Here is a 14,073-nt window from a genome sequence, read left to right on the forward strand (position 1 = left end):
TTAGTACATCCTGGTTACACTAAGTACATCCTGATTACACTAAGTACATCCTGGTTACACTGAGTACATCCTGATTACATTAAGTACATCCTGGTTACACTAAGTACATCCTGGTTACACTGAGTACATCCTGGTTACACTGAGTACATCCTGGTTACACTAAGTACATCCTGATTACACTGAGTACATCCTGATTACACTGAGTACATCCTGATTACACTAAGTACATCCTGATTACACTAAGTACATCCTGGTTACACTAAGTACATCCTGATTACACTGAGTACATCCTGATTACACTAAGTACATCCTGGTTACACTAAGTACATCCTGATTACACTGAGTACATCTTGGTTACACTGAGTACATCCTGATTACACTGAGTACATCTTGGTTACACTGAGTACATCCTGATTACACTAAGTACATCCTGGTTACACTGAGTACATCCTGGTAACACTAAGTACATCCTGATTACACTAAGTACATCTTGGTTACACTGAGTACATCCTGATTACACTGAGTACATCCTGATTACACTGAGTACATCCTGATTACACTAAGTACATCCTGATTACACTAAGTACATCCTGGTTACACTAAGTACATCCTGGTTACACTGAGTACATCTTGGTTACACTAAGTACATCCTGATTACACTAAGTACATCCTGGTTACACTGAGTACATCCTGATTACACTGAGTACATCCTGGTTACACTAAGTACATCCTGATTACACTAAGTACATCTTGGTTACACTGAGTACATCCTGATTACACTGAGTACATCCTGGTTACACTAAGTACAACCTGATTACACTGAGTACATCCTGGTTACACTAAGTACATCCTGGTTACACTAAGTACATCCTGGTTACACTAAGTACATCCTGGTTACACTGAGTACATCCTGGTTACACTAAGTACATCCTGATTACACTAAGTACATTAACTCACCTGGTGTAGAGACCCCTCCTACAAACTTGTGGGGAGACACAAAAACAGCATCTTTATAGATATACGGCTGGTCGTCGCTAAAAAAACGAAACAAATACTCAAGTCAGATATACGGCTGGTCATCACTGTCAAACAAACACTCATGTCAGATATACGGCTGGTCGTCACTGTCAAACGAAACAAATACTCATGTCAGATATACGACTGGTCGTCACTGTCAAACGAAACAAATACTCATGTCAGATATACGGCTGGTCGTCACTGTCAAACGAAACAAATACTCATGTCAGATATACGGCTGGTCATCACTGTCAAACAAACACTCATGTCAGATATACGGCTGGTCGTCACTGTCAAACAAACACTCATGTCAGATATACGGCTGGTCATCACTGTCAAACAAACACTCATGTCAGATATACGGCTGGTCGTCACTGTCAAACAAACACTCATGTCAGATATACGGCTGGTCATCACTGTCAAACAAACACTCATGTCAGATATACGGCTGGTCATCACTGTCAAACAAACACTCATGTCAGATATATGACTGGTCGTCACTGTCAAACAAACACTCATGTCAGATATACGACTGGTCGTCACTGTCAAACGAAACAAATACTCATGTCAGATATATGACTGGTCATCACTGTCAAACGAAACAAATACTCATGTCAGATATACGACTGGTCGTCACTGTCAAACAAATACTCATGTCAGATATACGACTGGTCGTCACTGTCAAACAAACAAATACTTATGTCAGATATACGGCTGGTCATCACTGTCAAACAAATACTCATGTCAGATATACGACTGGTCGTCACTGTCAAACAAACAAATACTCATGTCAGATATACGACTGGTCGTCACTGTCAAACAAACAAATACTTATGTCAGATATACGGCTGGTCGTCACTGTCAAACAAACAAATACTCATGTCAGATATACGACTGGTCGTCACTGTCAAACAAACAAATACTTATGTCAGATATACGGCTGGTCGTCACTGTCAAACAAACAAATACTCATGTCAGATATACGACTGGTCGTCACTGTCAAACAAACAAATACTCATGTCAGATATACGGCTGGTCATCACTGTCAAACAAACACTAAGGTCAGATATACGACTGGTCGTCACTGTCAAACAAATACTCATGTCAGATATACGACTGGTCGTCACCGTCAAACAAACAAATACTCATGTCAGATATACGGCTGGTCATCACTGTCAAACAAACACTCATGTCAGATATACGACTGGTCGTCACTGTCAAACGAACACTCATGTCAGATATACGGCTGGTCATCACTGTCAAACAAACACTCATGTCAGATATACGACTGGTCATCACTGTCAAACAAATACTCATGTCAGATATACGGCTGGTCGTCACTGTCAAACAAACACTCATGTCAGATATACGACTGGTCGTCACTGTCAAACAAACACTCATGTCAGATATACGACTGGTCGTCACTGTCAAACGAAACAAATACTCATGTCAGATATACGACTGGTCGTCACTGTCAAACAAACACTCATGTCAGATATACGACTGGTCGTCACTGTCAAACAAACAAATACTCATGTCAGATATACGGCTGGTCGTCACTGTCAAACAAACAAACACTCATGTCAGATATACGACTGGTCGTCACTGTCAAACAAACACTCATGTCAGATATACGACTGGTCGTCACTGTCAAACAAACAAATACTCATGTCAGATATACGGCTGGTCATCACTGTCAAACAAACACTCATGTCAGATATACGGCTGGTCGTCACTGTCAAACAAATACTCATGTCAGATATACGACTGGTCATCACTGTCAAACAAACAAACACTCATGTCAGATATACGACTGGTCATCACTGTCAAACAAATACTCATGTCAGATAAACGGCTGGTCATCACTGTCAAACAAATACTCATGTCAGATATACGACTGGTCATCACTGTCAAACAAATACTATACTCATGTCAGATAAACGGCTGGTCATCACTGTCAAACAAATACTCATGTCAGATAAACGGCTGGTCATCACTGTCAAACAAATACTCATGTCAGATATACGACTGGTCATCACTGTCAAACAAATACTCATGTCAGATAAACGGCTGGTCATCACTGTCAAACAAACAAACACTCATGTCAGATATACGACTGGTCGTCACTGTCAAAACACTCATGTCAGATATACGGCTGGTCGTCACTGTCAAACAAACACTCATGTCAGATATACGGCTGGTCGTCACTGTCAAACAAACACTCATGTCAGATATACGGCTGGTCGTCACTGTCAAACAAACACTCATGTCAGATATACGACTGGTCGTCACTGTCAAACAAACACTCATGTCAGATATACGACTGGTCATCACTGTCAAACAAATACTCATGTCAGATATACGGCTGGTCATCATTGTCAAACAAACAAACACTCATGTCAGATATACAGCTGGTCATCACTGTCAAACAAACAAACACTCATGTCAGATATACATATAGTAACGACTGTTCTATTTATAGAAAAAGTGAACTCCACCAATCAGACACCTAGGAATGAGATCTGATGTAGATTGTATTCTGTACCTAGTATTGACTGGGTTCATGTCAATCCTCACATAAGGCGCTGCTGTAGCGTAGTCCCAGAAGGCCAGGGCACCATGACGATGGAGACGTATCGTGATAGTATCCACATCGACCAACATCCCGGTGATGTTTGAGGCAGCGCTGAGACAGCCTATTACCTGTCGGTCACTGTTCTGCCATAGCTGTGGAAACAATATGGTGTACCTAAACATACTATAATACAATCTAGAAGTCATTCTCGGTTTGGAGAACAAAAAGTCAAATATTTGTCGTAGTAAGCAGTCACCCAAATTGTATTCATATCGACTGTATACTACCATTTGGTAACAGTTCAATGCTTATATTTACATTCATAATTTTATTTTATTTACTGTAGCTTAAGACGCGTTTAAATTTGCCGCTTCTCCTATCACTGACGTCATCAAGTTCAAATACCGGAACAGCCGAAATTTCCAGAAGGAATAATATAGTCCCTCATGTCGTTATCAATAGCAATCACATGAAATGTTTTTTGCACAATTTGGCTTTATATTATATTTTATAAACGTTTGTAGATATCTTCAAATTGTTCACAATTGCATAATTTCTGATTGTTTAAAAATAAAGCCTTTTTTCGGCGCATGATATACGGTTAACATTTAGAAGTGATGCGCGTGAATGGGTACTGCACTGGACAGACTCGATTCCTCGGAAAGACTTATGTTTCTATCGACTGGATTTACGTTATTTTCAGAGGAATATCATCTCTTAAATTCTAAATGAACGTCGTCTTGACAGTAGGTGAAAACGATTCCAAGGATATTTCATTAGAAACAGAATCCAGTCTAACCGGTCACATCAGTGTCGCTAACTTAGCAGACGATGTTCAACTTCACAGGGGCTCGATTTTGGAGTAAGGTAGGCCTTTGACATCAGTGAATAACCACATAACTATAATGCATTCAGTAAGCATACACAACCAGAAACCATGTCGATACTGCCGGTTTTTCGCAAGATTTTTTTTTTTTAAATGCTGGACTTTCAATGTCGTGTCTAGCATTTCTGACAATTCGACAACGAGCCCCTGTGTGACGAGTGACAATTTGATTACTTCCTATAGATCAGGAATAGAGCTTATAATAATTTTGTGTCGAGTCGGTCGACTTCATTTTTTCTATTATTAAATTTTACTCTCATAACTCTGTTGCTTTTTTTTGTGGTGGTTTATGTAGATAAATGCTAGCATTCGAAATCTCTCCTGGCCGAATGTAACTGGAGACCATTGTTTTGACCAGCAACACCTGGGGCTGTATATCCCTACTCTGACCGAATCACTGTAAATTGTAGTATACATTCTCATGAATACAATTTGGTTTACTAGCGACATATATGCAAATACAGCACAGAATGTAAATATAAGGTGATAAGGATCTTCTAGATCAATTATAAGGTGATAAGGATCTTCTAGATCAATTCCAATATGATAAGGATCTTCTAGATCAATTCCAATATGATAAGGATCTTCTAGATCAATTCCAATATGATAAGGATCTTCTAGATCAATTCCAATAAGATAAGGATCTTCTAGATCAATTCCAATATGATAAGGATCTTCTAGATCTATTCCAATATGATAAGGATCTTCTAGATCAATTCCAATATGATAAGGATATTCTAGATCAATTCCAATAAGATAAGGATCTTCTAGATCAATTCCAATATGATAAGGATCTTCTAGATCAATTCCAATATGACAAGGATGTTCTAGATCAATTCCAATATGACAAGGATGTTCTAGATCAATTCCAATAAGATAAGGATGTTCTAGATCAATTCCAATAAGATAAGGATCTTCTAGATCAATTCCAATATGATAAGGATCTTCTAGATCAATTCCAATATGACAAGGATGTTCTAGATCAATTCCAATAAGATAAGGATCTTCTAGATCAATTCCAATAAGATAAGGATCTTCTAGATCAATTCCAATAAGATAAGGATCTTTTAGATCAATTCCAATATGACAAGGATGTTCTAGATCAATTCCAATATGACAAGGATGTTCTAGATCAATTCCAATAAGATAAGGATCTTCTAGATCAATTCCAATAAGATAAGGATCTTCTAGATCAATTCCAATGTGATAAGGATCTTCTAGATCAATTACAAGGTGATAAGGATCTTCTAGATCAATTCCAAGGTGATAAGGATCTTCTAGATCAATTATAAGGTGATAAGGATCTTCTAGATCAATTCCAAGGTGATAAGGATCTTCTAGATCAATTCCAATAAGATAAGGATCTTCTAGATCAATTCCAATATGATAAGGATCTTCTAGATCAATAAGTTCTTACCTGTAGTTTTGCCTCTAGGTCGGTCAGGCACACACACCCATGTTGGTCTTCCTTGATTCTAACTACCTGTAAAGACAACAAAAACTATGAGGTTTCAGGACGTTGATTCTAACTACCTGTAAAGACAACAAAAACTATGAGGTTTCAGGACGTTGATTCTAACTACCTGTAAAGACAACAAAAACTATGAGGTTTCAGGACGTTGTGTCTGCCCTTGTCTAAAGTTACAGAGGAGGAGATTCTATTAACCAATAATAGTTTGGGTAATGTCAAATTTCATCTATAAACAGGTATTAATGTCGTACTTCGTCTGTAACTAGGTATTAATGTCGTACTTCGTCTATAAACAGGTATTAATGTCGTACTTCGTCTATAAACAGGTATTAATGTCGTACTTCGTCTATAACCAGGTATTAATGTCGTACTTCGTCTATAACCAGGTATTAATGTCGTACTTCGTCTATAAACAGGTATTAATGTCGTACTTCGTCTATAAACAGGTATTAATGTCGTACTTCGTCTATAATCAGATATCAATGTCGTACTTCGTCTATAAACAGGTATTAATGTCGTACTTCGTCTATAATCAGATATCAATGTCGTACTTCGTCTATAACCATAGATTAATGTCGTACTTAATCTTTAATTAGATATTAATATCATACTCAATCTATAATTAGATATTACTATCATACTCAATCTATAATTAGATATTAATATCTTACTCAATCTATAATTAGATATTACTATCATACTCAATCTATAATTAGATATTAATATCATACTCAATCTATAATTAGATATTAATATCATACTCAATCTATAATTAGATATTACTATCATACTCAATCTATAATTAGATATTAATATCATACTCAATCTATAATAAGATATTAATATCATACTCAATCTATAATTAGATATTAATATCATACTCAATCTATAATTAGATATTACTATCATACTCAATCTATAATTAGATATTACTATCATACTCAATCTATAATTAGATATTAATATCATACTCAATCTATAATTAGATATTACTATCATACTCAATCTATAATTAGATATTAATATCATACTCAATCTATAATTAGATATTAATATCATACTCAATCTATAATTAGATATTACTATCATACTCAATCTATAATTAGATATTAATATCATACTCAATCTATAATTAGATATTAATATCATACTCAATCTATAATTAGATATTACTATCATACTCAATCTATGATAAGATATTAATATCACACTTTATCTATAATTAGATATTGATATCATACTCAATCTATAATTAGATATTGATATCATACTCAATCTATAATTAGATATTAATATCATACTTAATCTTTAATCAGATATGAATATCATACTTACATGTGAGTTTTACTGTGTTCTTTAGTTAAGCTTGTTTAATTTAACACATGCAGGGAGAGAAAAAACCCAGGTCCGATGGCCCAGGGCCAGTAGATTTGGTCGGTGGGCAAGTAAATATTACTGACTACTTACCCGATTGACAAGTGTAAAATTTCTCATTTTTTGTACCTTTCCCCTAGAGTAATTGAAGATACTACTATCTCAGTTTAATTGGACCACTATGTTTCACCTTTGGGCAAGTACTTTTGAATCCTAACTTGCACGAAGGACCAGTTATGCTGACATTTTTCTTCCTGTCCCGACATGTGAGTTTTTGTTTCTTTAGAAACCTACCTTAGCTCCCGCTTCCTTCCAAGGCAGAATTGTGGAATGGTGCTCATAGGAACTGACCAATACAACCTAAAACATAGCCGTGTACAATTATTTTCTCTTTGTAATAAACATGAAAGGTATGTAGAACCAAGCATTGATTTGGGTTTTTAATTGACTGATGCCAATGTTGTGTTTTCATTGCTTCATCCTTTATTGGAATTGGTCAATATACCGAAGCCTGGCAGAAAGTCTTTGTTACTATCTATAGGTTAAATCTTACAGTGAGATGTTGTCAACTAAGACAATAGGAAACACTAAGCAGAAACTTAACAAGAGGCCCAGGGGCCTTAACGGTCATCTGACTTTTAATTAAAACCCTTATATTATTGTAGTATGCATTCTCTGTAGCAAGTATATAGTGGCACTGTTGGCCATGGTGGCCATCTTGGATATCTGACCGACCCAATAAATAATAACACTTGGTCTGGACCATCTAAGGATCATTTCTGGTAAGTTAGAGCTGAATCCCACCGGTGGAATTTGAGAAGAAGTTTGAAATAGGTGTTGTTCAGGAAAACCATGATTGCGCAATCATGTTACAAAATGGCCGCCATTGCTGCCATTTCAAAGTTTTTACAAGGCCGAAAAAATAACAACACTTTGTTGGCACTCCTTCCTTAACATTCTCACCAATTTCGAGCTCAATGGCACCAGTGGAACTGCAGAAGAAGTTTAAAATGTGTTTTTTAAGATGGCGGATATGGTGGCCATCTTGGATTTCGGACCGACCCGAAAAATAACATCACTTGGTCGGGATCATATCAGGATCATTTCAGGCAATTTTAAGCTCAAAAGCACCGGTGGAACCGGAGAAGAAGTTTAAAATGTGTTTTCAAAATGGCGGCTATGGGGGCCATCTTGGATTTCGGACCGACCCGAAAAATAACAACACTTGGTCGGGATCATATCGGGATCATTTCAGGCAAGTTTCAGCTCAATAGCACTGGTGGAACTTAAGAAGTTTAAAATGTGTTTTTCAAGATGGCGGCTATGGCGGCCATCTTGGATTTTGGACCGACCCGAAAAATAACAACACTTCGTCGGGATCATCTCAGGATCATTTCAGGCAAGTTTCAGCTCAAGAGCACTGGTGGAACTTGAGAAGAAGTTTAAAATGTGTTTTTCAAGATGGCGGCTATGGCGGCTATGGCGGCCATCTTGGATTTTGGACCGACCCGAAAAATAACAACACTTGGTCGGGATCATATCAGGATCATTTCAGGCAAGTTTCAGCTCAATAGCACTGGTGGAACTTGAGAAGAAGTTTAAAATGTGTTTTTCAAGATGGCGGCTATGGCGGCCATCTTGGATTTCGGACCAACCCGAAAAATAACAATACTTGGTCAGGATCATCTCAGGATCATTTCAGGCAAGTTTCAGCTCAAAAGCACTGGTGGAACTTGAGAAGAAGTTTAAAATGTGTTTTTCAAGATGGCGGCTATGGCGGCCATCTTGGATTTCGGATCGACCCGAAAAATAACAACACTTGGTCGGGATCATCTCAGGATCATTTCTGGCAAGTTTCAGCCCAACAGCACTGGTGGAACTTGAGAAGAAGTTTAAAATGTGTTTTTCAAGATGGCGGCTATGGCGGCCATCTTGGATTTCGGACTGACCCGAAAAATAACAACACTTGGTCAGGACCATCTCAGGATCATTTCAGGCAAGTTTCAGCTTAATCCCACTGGTGGAACTTGAGAAGAAGATTGAAATGTGAAAAGTTTACGCACGGCGCACGACGACGGACGAAGCATGATGACTATAGGTCATCCTGACCCTTCGGGTCAGATGACCTAAAAAGGTGACAGCTGTTTGTTTGTTTGTTTACTGGGTCTATCACCCGGTAAACAGACCAGGGACTTAAAAAGGTGACTGCTGTTTGTTTGTTTGTTTACTGGGTCTATCACCCGGTAAACAGACCAGGGACTTAAAAAGGTGACTGCTGTTTGTTTGTTTGTTTGTTTACTGGGTCTATCGCCCGGTAAACAGACCAGGGACTTAAAAAAGTGACAGCTGTTTGTTTGTTTGTTTGTTTGTTTACTGGGTCTATCGCCCAGTAAACAGACCAGGGACTTAAAAAGGTGACAGCTGTTTGTTTGTTTGTTTACTGGGTCTATCGCCCGGTAAACAGACCAGGGACTTAAAAAGGTGACAGCTGTTTGTTTGTTTGTTTATTGTTTGCTGGGTCAATCGCCGAGGTGACTTAATAAGGTTACAAGAGGTAAGGTTAGGTTACTGGGGACTTAATTAGGTTACAGGAGGTAAGGTTAGGTTACTGGGGACTTAATTAGGTTACAGGAGGTAAGGTTAGGTTACTGGGGACTTAATTAGGTTACAAGAGGTAAGGTTAGGTTACTGGGGACTTAATTAGGTTACAAGAGGTAAGGTTAGGTTACTGGGGACTTAGTTAGGTTACAAGAGTTAAGGTTAGGTTACTGGGGACTAAGTTAGGTTACAAGAGGTAAGGTTAGGTTACTGGGGACTTAATAAGTTAAAAGAGGTAAGGTTAGGTTACTGGGGACTAAGTTAGGTTACAGGAGGTAAGGTTAGGTTACTGGGGACTTTGTTAGGTTACAAGAGGTAAGGTTAGGTTACTGGGGACTAAGTTAGGTTACAAGAGGTAAGGTTAGGTTACTGGGGACTTAGTTAGGTTACAGGAGGTAAGGTTAGGTTACTGGGGATTTAATTAGGTTACAAGAGTTAAGGTTAGGTTACTGGGGACTTAATTAGGTTACAAGAGGTAAGGTTAGGTTACTAGGGACTAAGTTAGGTTACAAGAGGTAAGGTTAGGTTACTTGGGACTTAGTTAGGTTACAGGAGGTAAGGTTAGGTTACTGGGGACTTAATTAGGCTACAAGAGGTAAGGTTAGGTTACTGGGGACTTAGTTATGCTACAGGAGGTAAGGTTAGGTTACTGGGGACTTAATTAGGTTACAAGAGTTAAGGTTAGGTTACTGGGGACTTACTTAGGTTACAAGAGTTAAGGTTAGGTTACTGGGGACTTAATTAGGTTACAAGAGTTAAGGTTAGGTTACTTGGGACTTAGTCAGGTTAAAAGAGGACAGATAGACAGACAGATTCTTTATTAGCTAGGTTACAAGAGGTAAGGTTAGGTTACTGAGGACTTAGTTAGGTTACAAGAGTTAAGGTTAGGTTACTTGGGACTTAGCTAGGTTACAAGAGGTAAGGTTAGGTTACTTGGGACTTAGTTAGGTTACAAGAGTTAAGGTTAGGTTACTTGGGACTTAGCTAGGTTACAAGAGGTAAGGTTAGGTTACTGAGGACTTAGCTAGGTTACAAGAGGTAAGGTTAGGTTACTGGGGAATAAGTTAGGTTACAATAGTTTGTTTGGTTTGTTTTTTGTTTAACGTCCTATTAACAACCAGGGTCATTTAAAGACTGGGGACTTTATTAGGTTATTAGGTTACCAGAGACTTTGTTAGGTTATCGGTGATTTTGTTATGTTACTGGAGACTGTTAGGTTACTGGAGACTTTGTTAGGTTACTGGAGACTTTGTTAGGTTACTGGGGACTTTGTTAGGTTACTGGAGACTTTATTAGGTTACTGGAGACTTTGTTAGGTTACTGGAGACTTTGTTAGGTTATCAGAGACTGTGTTAGGTTACTAGAGACTTTGTTAGGTTACTGGAGACTTTGTTAGGTTACAAGAGATTTTGTTAGGTTACTGGAGACTTTGTTAGGTTACCGGAGACTTTGTTAGGTTACTGGAGACTTTGTTAGGTTACTGGAGACTTTGTTAGGTTACTGGAGACTTTGTTAGGTTACTGGAGACTTTGTTAGGTTACTGGGGACTTTGTTAGGTTACCGGAGGCTTTGTTAGGTTACCGGAGGCTTTGTTAGGTTACCGGAGACTTTGTTAGGTTACCGGAGACTTTGTTAGGTTACCGGAGACTTTGTTAGGTTACTGGAGACTTTGTTAGGTTACTGGAGACTTTGTTAGGTTACTGGAGACTTTGTTAGGTTACTGGAGACTTTGTTAGGTTACTGGAGACTTTGTTAGGTTACTGGAGGCTTCGTTAGGTTACTGGAGACTTTGTTGGGTTACTGGAGACTTTGTTAGGTTACCGAAGACTTTGTTAGGTTACTGGAGATTTTGTTAGGTTACCGGAGGCTTTGTTAGGTTACTGGAGGCTTTGGTTAGGTTACCGGAGACTTTGTTAGGTTACCGGAGACTTTGTTAGGTTACCAGAGACTTTGTTAGGTTACTAGAGACTTTGTTGGGTTACTGGAGACTTTGTTAGGTTACTGGAGACTTTGTAAGGTTACTGGAGATTTTGTTAGGTTACTGGAGACTTTGTAAGGTTACTGGAGACTTTGTTAGGTTACTGGAGACTTTGTTAGGTTACCGGAGACTTTGTTAGGTTACCGGAGACTTTGTTAGGTTACTGGAGACTTTGTTAGGTTACTGGAGACTTTGTTAGGTTACTGGAGACTTTGTTAGGTTACTGGAGACTTTGTTAGGTTACTGGGGACTTTGTTAGGTTACCGGAGGCTTTGTTAGGTTACTGGAGGCTTTGTTAGGTTACCGGAGACTTTGTTAGGTTACCGGAGACTTTGTTAGGTTACCGGAGACTTTGTTAGGTTACCAGAGACTTTGTTAGGTTACTGGAGACTTTGTTAGGTTACTGGAGACTTTGTTAGGTTACTGGGGACTTTGTTAGGTTACTGGAGACTTTGTTAGGTTACTGGAGACTTTGTTAGGTTACCGAAGACTTTGTTGGGTTACAGAAGACTGTGTTGGGTTACAGGAGACTGTGTTGGGTTACTGGGGACTTTGTTAGGTTACTGGGGACTTTGTTAGGTTACTGGAGACTTTGTTAGGTTACTGGAGACTTTGTTGGGTTACTGGAGACTTTGTTAGGTTACTGGAGACTTTGTTAGGTTACTGGAGACTTTGTTAGGTTACTGGGGACTTTGTTAGGTTACCGGAGGCTTTGTTAGGTTACTGGAGACTTTGTTAGGTTACCAGAGACTTTGTTAGGTTACTGGAGACTTTGTTAGGTTACTGGAGACTTTGTTAGGTTACTGGAGACTTTGTTAGGTTACTGGAGATTTTGTTAGGTTACCGGAGACTTTGTTAGGTTACTCGAGACTTTGTTAGGTAACTGGAGACTTTGTTAGGTTACTGGAGGCTTTGTTAGGTTACTGGAGACTTTGTTAGGTTACTGGAGACTTTGTTAGGTTACCGAAGACTTTGTTGGGTTACTGGGGACTTTGTTAGGTTACTGGAGACTTTGTTAGGTTACTGGAGGCTTCGTTAGGTTACTGGAGACTTTGTTGGGTTACTGGAGACTTTGTTAGGTTACCGAAGACTTTGTTAGGTTACTGGAGATTTTGTTAGGTTACCGGAGGCTTTGTTAGGTTACCGGAGACTTTGTTAGGTTACTAGAGACTTTGTTAGGTTACCGAAGATTTTGTTAGGTTACTGGAGATTTTGTTAGGTTACCGGAGGCTTTGTTAGGTTACTGGAGGCTTTGGTTAGGTTACCGGAGACTTTGTTAGGTTACCGGAGACTTTGTTAGGTTACCAGAGACATTGTTAGGTTACTAGAGACTTTGTTGGGTTACTGGAGACTTTGTTAGGTTACTGGAGACTTTGTAAGGTTACTGGAGATTTTGTTAGGTTACTGGAGACTTTGTAAGGTTACTGGAGACTTTGTTAGGTTACTGGAGACTTTGTTAGGTTACTGGAGACTTTGTTAGGTTACCGGAGACTTTGTTAGGTTACCAGAGACTTTGTTAGGTTACTGGAGACTTTGTTAGGTTACCAGAGACTTTGTTAGGTTACTGGGGACTTTGTTAGGTTACCGGAGGCTTTGTTAGGTTACTGGAGGCTTTGTTAGGTTACCGGAGACTTTGTTAGGTTACCGGAGACTTTGTTAGGTTACCGGAGACTTTGTTAGGTTACCAGAGACTTTGTTAGGTTACTGGAGACTTTGTTAGGTTACTGGAGACTTTGTTAGGTTACTGGGGACTTTGTTAGGTTACTGGAGACTTTGTTAGGTTACTGGAGACTTTGTTAGGTTACCGAAGACTTTGTTGGGTTACAGAAGACTGTGTTGGGTTACAGGAGACTGTGTTGGGTTACTGGGGACTTTGTTAGGTTACTGGGGACTTTGTTAGGTTACTGGAGACTTTGTTAGGTTACTGGAGACTTTGTTGGGTTACTGGAGACTTTGTTAGGTTACTGGAGACTTTGTTAGGTTACTGGAGACTTTGTTAGGTTACTGGGGACTTTGTTAGGTTACCGGAGGCTTTGTTAGGTTACTGGAGACTTTGTTAGGTTACCAGAGACTTTGTTAGGTTACTGGAGACTTTGTTAGGTTACTGGAGACTTTGTTAGGTTACTGGAGACTTTGTTAGGTTACCGAAGACTTTGTTAGGTTACTGGAGATTT

General features: G+C 38.8%; 1 protein-coding gene across 1 annotated transcript in view; it reads right to left on the minus strand.

The window, feature by feature from the left end:
• LOC117329897 overlaps positions 1-14,073 on the minus strand; it is a 48,820-nt gene that overhangs the window by 24,341 nt on the left and 10,406 nt on the right. The window contains exons 5-8 of the mRNA XM_033888113.1: positions 7,618-7,683; positions 5,896-5,961; positions 3,563-3,744; positions 958-1,034 (exon numbers count right to left, since the gene is read on the minus strand). Coding sequence (XP_033744004.1) covers positions 958-1,034; positions 3,563-3,744; positions 5,896-5,961; positions 7,618-7,683 — 391 coding nt within the window. The remainder of the gene's footprint in view (positions 1-957; positions 1,035-3,562; positions 3,745-5,895; positions 5,962-7,617; positions 7,684-14,073) is intronic.

This window comes from Pecten maximus, chromosome 6 (genome assembly GCF_902652985.1).
Source record: "Pecten maximus chromosome 6, xPecMax1.1, whole genome shotgun sequence".
In the NCBI taxonomy this organism is placed as follows: Eukaryota; Metazoa; Mollusca; class Bivalvia; order Pectinida; family Pectinidae; genus Pecten; species Pecten maximus.